At 31.5% G+C, this 13814-nt stretch overlaps 1 protein-coding gene across 4 annotated transcripts in view; it reads left to right on the top strand.

Annotated features, from left to right (window-relative positions):
- The window catches only part of LOC129962601 (EF-hand calcium-binding domain-containing protein 4B-like), a 132464-nt gene that overhangs the window by 16898 nt on the left and 101752 nt on the right, over positions 1–13814 (top strand). For all 4 annotated transcript variants that reach the window (XM_056076415.1, XM_056076413.1, XM_056076414.1 and 1 more), the window contains exon 4: positions 123–269. In XM_056076415.1, the coding sequence (XP_055932390.1) occupies positions 123–269 (147 nt within the window). The remainder of the gene's footprint in view (positions 1–122; positions 270–13814) is intronic.

Below are 13814 nucleotides of genomic sequence, written 5' to 3'. Positions count from 1 at the left end.
ACATCATTTTTATACTCATAGAAACAAACACTTCTAAGATTTTCCTTGAAGTTTTCTTTTTCTTTTCAATCATATTTGTTACTAAAATTACCCTGAATGAGTATCATTTTATTTTCTTCCAGCGAAGAATATGTTCGTGAAATGTGGAGTCGTGTTCGCAAAGAAGATCCTGTCATGCGTTCGAATTTCGAAAAGTTTATCTCCAAAATGGCAGCAGATCTGAAGGAATCAGCCAGAGAGCGATCGAATCTTCAGACAACCCTGAAAAAGTGAGTGCTTTTTGGTCGAAACATATATCTTGTTAACATTTAAATTAGTTCAGTTTGCTGGCAATACTTTCACTGCATAATGGAAGTCTTACATTTTGGACGACATGCATAGGAACGCTTATTTCGCAGTTGACTTCATTAAAGCATTTTGGAAAATTTTCAGTTAGAAAAATAAAAATATAAAATAAGATTTATTTTCTATTTTTAGAAGCAAGTAAGGCTTTTAGAGTCGAAAATTTTTCAAACTTAATTGTTACAGGAACTTCTCTGCAAGCGGATCAAATTTTCCTCATTTTTGGAGAATTTGCTGCTCGCAATTGATTACGGTGCTGTTATTGCATGCATCTACTATGCAATTGAGATTCTACTTCCAAATTATTTTTCATTCACGGATATAATTCATTTCATTTACAAAGCGTCCAAATAACATATCGTTAGTTAAATTTAAAAAAAATCTGAATTTGCTTAAATAAGAATTTTGCTGTTAATTAAAAAAAACTAACTAAAGTTGAAACATTTTAAATCGAATTATGATCCTCAATGATAATTTAATTTTTAAAATATTAAAAATACGTGTTGCTATCGAGAATAGAATTTGTAATCTGTAGCACATCAAGAAGTGAGTGAAAAGGCGATTACGAAATTCCAATTTTACAAACGTGACACAAATTATGTTAAACAAAAGTGAATAATTAAACCACGTAATATAAAAAGATAATATAAGTAAAATATTCCAAATACAGAATTCAAATGTTAATAAAATGCTGAATTGTTTGTATGATTTCGAGATTTAACTTTAGTCAAAAAGATGAACTAAGGAGTCCTGAACTTTCAGGACAAACTAAAGTTAACTAATGTTACTTTTATTAGTCTCGAAACAGCAAAACAAGAAATCTGATTTAACGGAATTTAATTAATGTATGGGCGAATTTTTAAAAGAAATTTAATAGCAGTTGCGAATGCTTAAATAAATAAATACAAAGCATATAGGAAAAATGATTTCTTTACTGAAATGTTACTTAAAATAAGTTTTTTGGAAATTTTTACATTGAATTTAAACTGCATTCTTAAAAAAATTACAACCTCAAGTCAATGGTGTAGTAAGAATGTAAATTGTTTAATCTTAATTTATTGATAGGTTATTTATAGAATAAATAGTTAGAAAAAGACAAAATGGTTAAGCAGATTTGAATCACCGTACAAGGTAAGGTTAATTATCTAAACCTTTATAAAGTGCCCACTAATAATTCATGATGTCAGTTATATTATAATTTTTTACAACTTAGGGACAGATGTGGTCTTACAAATTCTTAATAAGCTGCATTATTTTCTTAATTTTAAAATAAACGCATTATATATCTTTTTAAACAATTGTAATTTAAAGCTACGATAGACTTGGTCCGAAATAAAAATAGCGAATTTTGAGAAACTTTCACTACAATAGTTCTTATGCTTGATAGTTTTTATTTTTATTTATTTATTTATTCTGCAAAATTTACAAAATTGAATCTTATTATTGTATTTAGAAATTAAAAAAAATATTTGAAAAGAAACATTTCCAATATAAGACCTTACCCAGGTATTTTATTCATTCTTCAGCTTAAAAATGTGTTAGTAATCAGTGCTGGAGCTTCTAAACGACCCATTTTTATTTCATAGCTATAGCAGGTAAAATTCATCTGAAAGAAGAAACCCCCGACAGATTGATGAACGACTGTCTTTCGAAAAGTTTCTATGCACAGCATTTCTAAAATTCCCAAATCGATGTCAGCCGCTGTAATTTCTTTTTCTTTGAACTTGAAGGGGAAAAAGTTGTTTGCCTGAATTATTAAAAATACATTTAAAAAATGAAAAGAAACTCATGATATGACAATGCGTGTCGAATATTCTCGGCAGTGTGATTTATCCGTTGAATGAACATTATTGTCTTCCTACATTACTGACAGTCTTTTAAATTAATTTCTAGGCTCATTCTTGGAAGTACTTATTCCTTATTAATAATATGTATTTAAAAATTGTATAGTTTATTGTTTCTAATATCATAATTAGTTGTCATCTTGAATATTTAATGTATTTTTAATATTTTTCTGCCCTCTGGTTCTGCTATTATTCTATGATTCTTTGCTATTTATATTATGTAATAATTGTGAGTCAAAACATAATTTTCATTTATGGGCTTAACATTTGTGTCGGGATTAGTTCCGTTTCCTAACCCCAAATGGCAGCGCACGCCCGTTGTCTTGAAAGCTAAGCAGAAAAGATTTCTTGTTTGCTTGGCAGTCAAGAAAAGTAGACGCTCACGTGGAGTGTAAGCGATCAATTGCTCGCGAGGAAAAACAAGAGCAAATTTGTTTTAACGATCACACGAAAACCCAACGAGTTTCTTGTGAAATTAGTAGTTTCTAAAAAAATAATTTTTATTTTCTTGAAGAAATATTCGTAATTGTAGAATGGAATTGCTTACCTGAAATTGTATAAAAATAAGGAGTGGCTCGATGTAAATAAATAGATGACTAGTCAAGAAAACTGTTCCCTGATTTTTTTTTTTTTTTTTTTTTTTTTTTTTTTTTTTTTTTTTGCCTAGAATTTTCCATTTTTTACAAACAGGAGCACAGGATATGTGCTCACTAAAGAACACTTCGTTAGGGAAATGTCCTCTATATTCGACAACTTGCAATATTTCCTCTCAACTCGAAAATATTAAATAGATAAACATAGGTAAATAAATCATAAACTCCCAACATGAAATTGTGACGCACTTTCTACGAAAGTCAATGTTATTAAGTTAATTTCAATGCAGAAAGAATTGTACATCATAGTCAAATAATAAACATTATCGGGAAGGCCATCTAAAATTCTAGTCACAAATTGTCGTGCGATGTGTAATGATGGAATAATAATGTAAGTCGAAATATACTTCGCAACCCGAAATTAAATTAACATTCTTTTGTATTATGTATGCATGAATACACTCAACCATTCATACCAACAAAATAATACCCTTTTCGCCAAGTCATTTGGGCTTCGAAATAACGTCTTTTAAAAATCATAGAAGATAAAATTTCTTATATGTATCAAAAATGTCATTTATGTACATAAAATAAATTTGCATTTATAGCATTTGACATTCACTTCACTTAGAACTTAAACGGTATTTCAGAATTAAAATTAAAATACTCAAAAATATGTATAATTAAAGTAAATCAGGTTTCCACAAGAGAAACAGGAAACATTCATCCAAGAAATGAAAGCAGGATTAAATGATATAAACTTGACGATCCATCCTTACAATTTCGCCTTTTGATTAAATGAACTTCTCAAGCTGAAAATCCTATTTATTCTGGAAGGGGAAAAACACGAAGAATGAATAGAACTCGTCCGTTCAATCTTGAAAAGACATCAGATAAAGGAAAAGAAAAGATGTAATTCATTCTAGATCAATCGACAATCATCACCAATTCATTTACTTTTCCACTTCTTTTAACTATAAGTAAAGGAAGAAACAAGATACAAAATGTGATCAACTATACTAGAACTAGAAGAATTAGACTTTTCATTGATAGTTTGGGAAATCTTTTGTAGAAAGATGAGGATTTTCTGTAGCGAGTAACCGTTTACCTCCTCTTATAATAAAACTGTACTCCGACAACCTTTAATATGCATGAAATAATGGGCGGCATTTTAAAATAGCTTCGATTAGAGAGATTTGATAAATATAATTACACTAAATATTTGATTCGTAAAGAGGTTAGAATAATCAAAAGCATTGAAAGTGAAATGTAGAATGTGCGAATAAAATTAACATTGTGGTGGAATGAAGATCTTCATGGTTCGTGCAGTGGAAGCAAGAGGACGTATGTTTTCGGAAACATTTCTTTAATGATCACATTTCCCACAAAACAAACACAAACGACAACACAAGACATTAACACGCGCACCTCTTAACAAAACAGCATCCCATCTCATTATAATTACAAATGCAGTGAACCATGGAATGCGTACCTAATCAGGCATTGACATCTGTTATCCAAAAGAGAAGATAGAGTAATGCAACTGCTGTAATAAATTAAATAAGCAGTTGATGCAAACTGTAAATTCACTATACATTAAAGTCATACATTAAGATCTCTTAAACTAAACCCGTTTGGAAATTCGTCAGACGAACCAAAATGAAATTTTCTTGAAAAAAATGGAAGATGCCATACGCTCCTTCAACGTTCAAATTCAAAGCACGAATCGATATTAGTATTAGGCCAAATGAATGAACACTTTCAGTCTGTTAAATGGCGAAGGATCACCAAGTTTAGATGATATAAATTGGGTCATTTCAAGTGTTTCAAAGTGAATACTGCTTAGGCGTTAAGAGGACACGATGAGACATGCGCATTTTATATTCACGAATCCATCGCAGAAAAGAGCTCAATCAGAAAACATAGAGGAACGCTTCAGGATTTCTAAAAAAATTCATCAAAAGTTTTCACAATTTCTTTACTTTAGCAGCTACATACTTAAAAAACATAAATCATTCACCTAAAGCTAATTCATATATTATTTTTCTTTCTTGAAAACTAAGAACGAAATTTCATATTCAAAATTATGATTTGAAGAGGCAAGAGATTTCTCTGTACTTTTTTTTTTCGTATCGTCAACAATCGCTCCGTTGTTAATTAGCAAAGGCTGAACGCACCCGTCAATGGAATCGTTAAAATGAAGCGCAAGTGAACTAATATTCTCGATGTTAAATCCTGTTGAGTCTCAAGAAACTCGCCAAGATACCAAGCACACTGAATGTTCAACTTTCCTTATTATTTTTCGTTTACAAACAAAAGATGTTATTATTGTTAAAAAAATTTATCTTGAATTTCGATGAATCTTCATGTTTCAGAAGTCCTTGAAGCTCATCTCCTCCGAAAGCATTTTTGAAATTATGTCTATCCGACTGTTGTCATGGAAATTAAAACTAAAACGCATTGAGCTAGAGACATCGAATTTGGTATGTCGACTGTTTTCACCAAATTCCCCGATTTCTACCAAATTTTAGATGAAATCCATCAAGGGAAAGTCTCGTTCGCCCAAGCGGAAAAAAAAAAATGCAAGGAAACTTGGCACGTGACCTCATTTTCGACAACATAGATTTCTATCTAATTTTGGATACAACAGCTGACACCTCATATCCATACTTAGTTTCCTCCATTGCACTAAACTAGCCTTAATGTCTAGGCTTATCATTCAAACGCAGGGAGAATACTTCTTTTGGTTCGTTTTTACATGTAATAATATTACTTCCCATACAATCTGATTACTCGAATTTTCTTTTACTGAAAAGCAAATTAATAAAATGTTCTTGGCACTGTCAATGAAAAAAGTGAGAAGTTAAGATTTAGGGTTCACTTACGAACTTCAATGCTCGTCGAAAGATTATGTAATTTTAAATAAAATTCAATCCCACAATAATTACCATACCTGAATTGCCAATTCATTTTTCTAAAGTTTGCATCATACTAAAGTGAGATCATCATTTAACCATTTCGTCAGTAATGGGTCTTCGCGTCCCAGAGATCATTCCTTATTGGTTAAATAAATCCTCCTCTAATATAGGTTATCGTAGGAAGAACCCCTTTTATAATTTTAATCATGTATAAGTCGGTTCGAAAGAGTTAACAAGACTAGCTTCAGTACTCCAACGGGCTTGGAGAAGAAGTAAGTTTCCTCTATTGCCAAAGAAAAATCTCAAGATTCTATTGAAAAGTTTGAGTGAAAGTTTTAACCATTGCACGTTTTTTGGAACTTCTGAAAAAGAATTCTTAAGCATTTTTTAACTATAAAATTGCTAATTAAATTTTGGTATATTTTTAAGTCTTCTTCTTTAAATAAAGGAAACATTTTTACAAGTTTTTATATAACATCTTTCACGTTTTTAAAATATGAAATTTTGTAATCGTTTTTTCACTCTTTACTTGATGTTCTACAAGAATTTTGAATTTTTGATCAATAAGATGTTGCATTTAATAACATGTTATATTAATATTTCTAGACCTTAGTTATCAATTAATAAATTAAATTTAATGTCATTTTGATTCTAAATGAGAAGGCAATATATAGTAGCAAATTTGAAGGAAAAATGATTAATATGGTGCAATATTTATTTTAAAACATTTTAATAACTACCTAAATAAAAAAGATGAAAGTAATTATTAATACAAATATGCTTATGGCGCAGAAAATAACATCTTATCCAAAATCTGAAAAAAGCGAGCAAAAATTATAAAAGCATGAACTTCGGAAAACAATGCTCTAGAGAGATAAAGACGAAATCGATATTATCTGAAAGATATTATCAGAATATTAATACTCTTCAAACATATTATAAACTTGAATAAAATTCTAATGTGCTTAAAATATTTGTATTTGCGTTTCAGGCTTCTTTAATTTTCATTTTCCTATACCAGATTTATTTTCTACTATTAAGTACACGTGGTAATAAAAGCTTACTTTTGTAGAACATTTTTTTGTTTAGTTAAAAATATTTTAGAAATGAAATGTATAGGTATGTTATTTCATGTTTCGTTTTTCCTGTGTTCATGAAGCACTTGTTCATTCATCCGGGAGAAGAAGATACTTTTAATTGCGCATCTAGCACAACCGATGAAAGTCATCAAAACCATTGTTTCATGACAAACGCAACGCTCTTAACAAACAAACGCTCTTAAGTTTGCAGATATAAGATGCCATAAACCATTTGCAGTTAATGTATGCGACGTAACACTAAGTGCAAATGGCTTTTTTCATAAAGATATGTCCGAAATTAAATTGGCAGAAAGGATTTAATGACTCAGAAGGACATGACACCATTTTGAATCTTTCAGTGTTTATTATATTTATTCATAACTTCGAGATTCACATAGCAGAAAGCAAAATCGTTTTATAGATGGTTCATTTTATTACAGTGCAATGAATAACTATTATCGTATTTAAATTCTAGAACCATTGCGATGTTGAAAAATAGCGCTCCTCAATGCTTCATTGTTTTCAAATAATTATTAATAAATCATAAATGATAAGATTGTGCTATAGATATGGACACTTATTTTATGTCTAAACTTCCTTTCTTTTTGAGATACAGTGCTCTGTTTCTAAAGGTCAGAGTTCAAGGCAAAAGGGCTGCCTACGAAGCGCGAGGTAGCTAAGTCATCTGCAATATAATAAATATTATATTATTGCAGCGGATGGCATCTTTTTTTTATAAAGAGAAAATTCTTTAATCGTCAAAAATTTCGACCTCGATGAATCTTTGCGTTTCAGACCTTTCCGAATCGTCGAGATTCTGTCAGCTTCATGAACGCGATGTCCCCAAAACGCGACTCGTTAGACAGGTGAAATTTAAAAGTCGAAGTTGTAGATTTCTATTAAATTTTAGACGACAGCGAGAAGACCCAGCTGTATAGAATGTGGACGCGGTAATTAAAAAAAAATGCTATTTAAAATCTAATACAATGAAATTATGATATTATCAACATGTGTATCAGATTTTAGATCCATTCCGCTTAAAGACGTTTGTCTTTATAAATTTGTGAGCACAACTCGGATATACCAAAAACTTAAGCAAAAGAAAATTGTTATGTTTCTTTCGATCCAATTTTATCTGATAAGCCAATGGTGAAACTTCAACATGCTTGCTTCTTTTTCTTTATTTTACTAATAAACGTAAAATGCATAGTTTAAAATAATAATGAAAATCAACTACTCATCACCTAACACCAAACATTTGTTCGATTTCGACATATTTTGTTTCATATGAAAGTTCATGAATTCATATATCATGAATGGTTGCCTATTATTTTCACCCCTCCATCTTCGAGCCATAGCGAAAAAACATTGCTGTACTACGCATTCTGTATGCAGAAAATCAGCGACAGAAGCTGAAACTTTGACTTAGCCAAATTGGCCGCGGTAACTTGTTGGTAAGGTCTCGGCTTCGGAACCAAAGGGTTTCAGGTTCATAACCCGATTCCACCGAAGAACCGTCGTGTAAGCGGGTCTGGGGCACGTTAAATCCATCGGGGCCAAACGTCCTTCCGCTGGTGTGGTGTGGAAGTTTGGATAGGGGTGCTAACTCATTTGTCGTCCTCGTCAACTGACCGCGATTCAAAATAGCCATAGGGTTGCTTCAAAACGGGACGTTAATATAACTAAACTTGACTTAACTAAAGTTCTGAATCTTTTCGTTATTTTTTTAAAAGAAAACTCATAACCCCCAGGTATATCATTAGAAGGCCCCTACTCTTCCTCCATTCACCATCTTCTGGAGAAATCTAAAGGGAAAAAAAAGGATTCACTGCGTCAGAGTAAATCTATGTGGGTACAGCATATGATAGAGTTCCCCAGACCCAACCCTTGAATCGATTACAAAATCTGAGTTCCTTATGAACGCTTAGGGTACCAAAGATTGCTATTTTTATTTTGGTAACCAAATGTTTTATTTTGAGTCCAAATGTTGAACTATTCTTTTTAAATATCGTATATATTATATATATCGTATACATTATAAATTGAGTCTATTTATAATAAAATAAAAGGAGAATAGGAAAATAGAAATCAGTAATAATTTTCAGTGAAGAATTATGTAAGTTACTATCATAGAATCCTTCTGGATGGAAACCATTCATGTATGTTTCAACGACTGCACTTCTGATTTTGTTTTGTTGCTAAAGAAATTTTTAATTTTTCATACTCATGGGAAAAATAGTGTAATCGTCAAGAAGAGTGGATGTCAAACCGTCTTAAGATTTTGACGAATTTCTATGTTTTGAAATTTTCCGAGACTGAAAAAGCACTCTCTTTCTGAATGAAATCCGTTTCTAAACGACAACCCAAACACAGAAGGAGCAAGGCGAATAGCATTTAATATTTTGCCTTCTTACAAAAATGGACCTACATCAAGTTTTGGTATATGGGCTTCAACATCGTCTGCGCATTCATTTTCAAACAATCATGAAAAATCTGAAATGCAAGAAGCAGGACAAAATTTTATATTTCGTTTCGCCATTTGAAGTGTGATTTATGAGGACTTGACCTTCCAGTCTATCTGAATGACTGTCTGGTACTAACACCAATACGGATATAATAGCTACAAAAAAGTCGTCATCGGCGCATTACCGGGAAGGTATGACCCGTCAACGCCATCATTATTATATCCTTTAGGGAAGCGAAAGGACATCTTTATACTCAGTGATTTTTTATTCACTTACACGAGATGCCTTTCTTACTCCAAGTGACTCACCGAGAGTTCAGACCATTGCGAATGCTTTCACCGTCAATGGGTTCATTGTTCGAGGGAAAATGAACGCAATAATTGAACATCATAACAAATAAATGAAAGCTGATATCTTGTCTTTCCACAATATTATTGTCCAATTTCAAATTTTGATCATAATGGTGAATGATTCTACCAAATACATATTCGATTGTCTACTTACTATGATAAAGATATATGAAAACTCCACTTGGTTTTAATAGTTTTCATAATTCATTTTAAAATGTTGAAGCATTCTCCGACAGTTATTAATGAGCCCACGTAATGTTTCCACGCAATTTTTTGAATAATGATAATGGCGGAAAAATGGAGACAGCTTTGAAGCTTCCAGTTTTCCCTTTTTATCTGAGGGACGTCAAAAGCATTGCTTTTACGCAACAGCTGCAACAGGTGTTGATGTCGGATTGCGGCAATAACCGATCGAATGAAAAACCCATTCCCCGTGAAATATTTGCTTGGAGGGCGAGCGAAAAAAACTTCAAAAAAATCACTCGATCGATTAGAAGAAGATAAATCCAATCAGAAAAAATATTCACGAAATACATGCTTTTTATTGTCTGAATTTAAATATCTTCTAAATTTGATAGATGAAAATATCCTGTTTAATGGATCACTTCACTCAATACGAATCATTCGTTTTTTCATATTCTGTCGTTTAAATCTGTTCAGTATAGAAGCGAGAAAATCGTGCAAGAATAAAATTAAATCTAAGAATTAAACCTAAAAAAATGGAATCACTTGTATACATGCACATTTTTTTTTCTCTCAAAATTTTGAAGTATTATATGATCTAATTATTTATTTGTGCTGTTTACATACACTCTTGAAAATTTAAAATTAGTTTTGGTTATATTAACATCCCGTTTTAAAGCAGCCTAGGGTTATTTGGGTCGGACCTCGTAAGTTTGAACCGCGGTCAGATGACGAGAACGAAGTGTGAGCTGGCATCTCCCCTCCAAGCTTCTGCCCCTCTCCAGAGGAAGGACGTTTCGCCCCGACGGATTTAACGTGTACCAGACACGCTTACACGACGGTTCTCTGATGGAATCGGGCATCGAATTTGAAACCCTTCGGTTCCGAATTCGAGCCCTTACCACCAGGCCACCGCGACTTTCTTGAAAATTTAAGATTCAACTGGCTTGTGTTGACCAAGCGATTCGAAACCCACAAATTCAAACAAGTCAAATAATGCTATTTCAGGACGAACCTTGTCAGTTTTAAACAGACATCTGAGCCTCCCCTTTCCAATCCCTGAATTCGACATCCGCTTTCCAACCCATGTCACGATCTAGTGCACGCTTAAGTTGCTACTCGTGAGTAAAATGTTCGCTCGTTTGATAATTGATTCAAGACTCATCATTTGTGCTCGATTCAGCCTTCGCGTAGCTTTGGAATGAGAGGTCGATGCAATTTATATATTTGCAAGCATCCATTCTGGCATTTATTATTCCTTTAACAAAACGCCCCTCTCTAGATGCCTTTTAAAGTGACAAAAATGTACACATATTTATAATTATTTGCTTTAGTGTCCATTTAAATATAGCTGTTTTAAAATTTATTTTGAATCATTATCCGGTTAAATAATTTTAATACAATAAACCAGATTTATTAGGCGTAATTTTATTACTGGTTCAATTGAAGGGAAATTTTATAGATAATAATTTGGCCCTCGATAGCTCAGTTTTTATAAAACTCAATCACATATAAATGAAACACAAACTCTTGGACTGAATCTCCATTGCTTTATTCTCAACACACACTCTCTGTGGTATTCACACACACACACACTGAAAAGGTTATATCATTTCACCACTTGGTGGCGCTACAAAATTAGTAGGCGGAGCGTTCTGCTGACTTATTGGCGCCAACAAATTATTTATTTACTTTTATTACACTTACTAATTATACTTTTATTTTCTATCATAATTAAAAGGTGAATTTCAAATAAAATGTGTTTGGTGATTTAGTGCCCATTGTTGATAAAAAATAAATGCTCTAAAATTTTCATTATTGTTTCATCAATCGGTAAAAACATCTAGTTGCAATTACGATCTTTAAAACTAAAATAATATGGAACGGCGATTCGCGAAAGGTCTTGATTTATCGACACATTACTGAATGTTATTCTTTATCAGCAAGTGTGTTTCATTTATTCTTTTTGTCTGCTTCCCTAAGACGAGTTGAATTTCTAACAGCAATGACAATCTTTTTTTTTCTTCTTTTTTTTAAATAAATTTTTCTTTTCGTAATGATTTTTACTTTTTCCATTTTTTCCCCAATTCTAATATAAATCATATATTTCTCGAGTTGAATCTTTCACTGTTTTGGGAGTTTTTTAAGAAATACCTTTTTACCTTTTTTGATGCATTTGTTTCTCTTGGATAAGGAAATAGGAACAATTTGTATGAATAGAAAATATTAATTGAAGACATCGTATTAAATATTAATTCATAACATCGTATTAAATTTCTGTTTTGCTTTGAAAATAAAATCAGAGGGAGTATTTTACTTTCAACTATACTTAGACAATCAATTCCTTTTTTCCTTTTCTCGTCTGTGTCTCAATATATAGAGACGCAGAAAGATTTAGGCATTTTATGGATTTAGATTTTAAGATTATGGTTTTAGATTAGATTATGGATTTAAAGATTTATATTTAGGCATTAGGGCGTGTACATTATTGAAAAAGGACAGAGATGGAGCTATAAAAACCGTCATTGATGGATACGATTTTTGGACACATTGTTGAAATTACATTACGATTGATAACCAGAAAAACCATTATGATCGATATTATCTGAAAACTGTTATAGAATGTTCAGTTTCCGAATTGGTTCGAAGTGTGTTCATATGTTGATGTATTAACAATTCTAGAGATACAAAAAGTAATTGAGAGGCTTGCTTTCCTTTAATGTCTCTAATTTCAGAAACATCTTACAGTAAGGATGAACATATTTCTTATGACATAGTATTCATGTGACAGAAATAATTCCACAGTGGGATCTAATGTCTTATTTCAAATTGTCCAGAGTCTAATACCAGAATTGTGTGATACTATGCCAGTGTATGATACCATATTTTTCTCCTTTCCGCAGTATGCACTATTTTTTTCAAAATTAGCTTGGTGCAGGGCATTTGATTTATGTCACGTGAGTTGGAATCAACTCCATGGAGAAGTTCAAACTTTTGTGAAGATAGATACGAATCTTTAAAAAAAAAAAAAAAAAAAAAAAACCTTAAAGGAAATAAAAAAAATACATACAACTTCATTTTCTGTCTTTCATGATAAAAACTATCATTTTTCATCGAAATGCAACAGTGAAGAATTAAAAAAAAAGGAATTTTCAACAAATGCGATTTGTAACGAGTTGTTTTTTTACGAAAGATAAAAAAATTAATTTTGACAGAGCCTTTAATCAAATCTTTCAGTACCTTAAGTCAAATAATAAGGGAAAATTCACTAAGAACAGTTTTTCAAGTTTAAGCACTTAGAAGGCTTTAAATAAATACAATCATATTGTAGCAAGCATACCGATTTCTTAATGCGTTTTCATTATCTAGATATGCTACTCTAATTATTACAATTTTCTTCGATGAAAACTAAATATGTCCTAACTTTTAAATTATATTAGAATAAATGGAAAGAAAATGAATCGGATGGAAAGAAAAAATTTAATAACGCGCAAAATGCTAAAGTCAACCATAAGCTGATGATAGCTCGAGCTCTTAGATAAAAATGAACAAAACATGTTTAAAAAAACTAAGAAGCTTAAAGTATTAATATTCTATAAAGTGTGTAGGCGTTTAAGGGAGTAGAAGCGGAACTTAGAGAATTCTGAATACGAAATCCTAAAAATAATTTTTGAATAGAGACATTTTTGATTTATACATTAGATTACGCATTATTTAATAAAACAATAATGAAAAGTCATTTAATATTTAATAAATACATATTTTATTTTTTATCCTATACACTATGGGACTTTAGAATGAAAAGGGTGGATGCTCAAGAACATTTTTGAATGTAAGATTTCGTTTCTCGTTACAATATATGGAATAAGTAAATAGATAGTTTAGTCCCAGATTTATTATTTGCTACTCAATGGAGTGGGAAATTCAGCACGCATACAATCTAATACGATTGTATGCGATAATCTGATACAATTGTTCGATCTTTTTTACTTTCTCGCATACGAAGTCTAGAGAAAATGTTTTAATAGCCTAAAAAATTC

The sequence above is a fragment of the Argiope bruennichi genome, chromosome 3, assembly GCF_947563725.1.
Source record: "Argiope bruennichi chromosome 3, qqArgBrue1.1, whole genome shotgun sequence".
In the NCBI taxonomy this organism is placed as follows: Eukaryota; Metazoa; Arthropoda; class Arachnida; order Araneae; family Araneidae; genus Argiope; species Argiope bruennichi.
The sequence above is the reverse complement of the archived record's forward strand: the minus strand, read 5'-3'. Positions and strand labels throughout refer to the sequence as shown.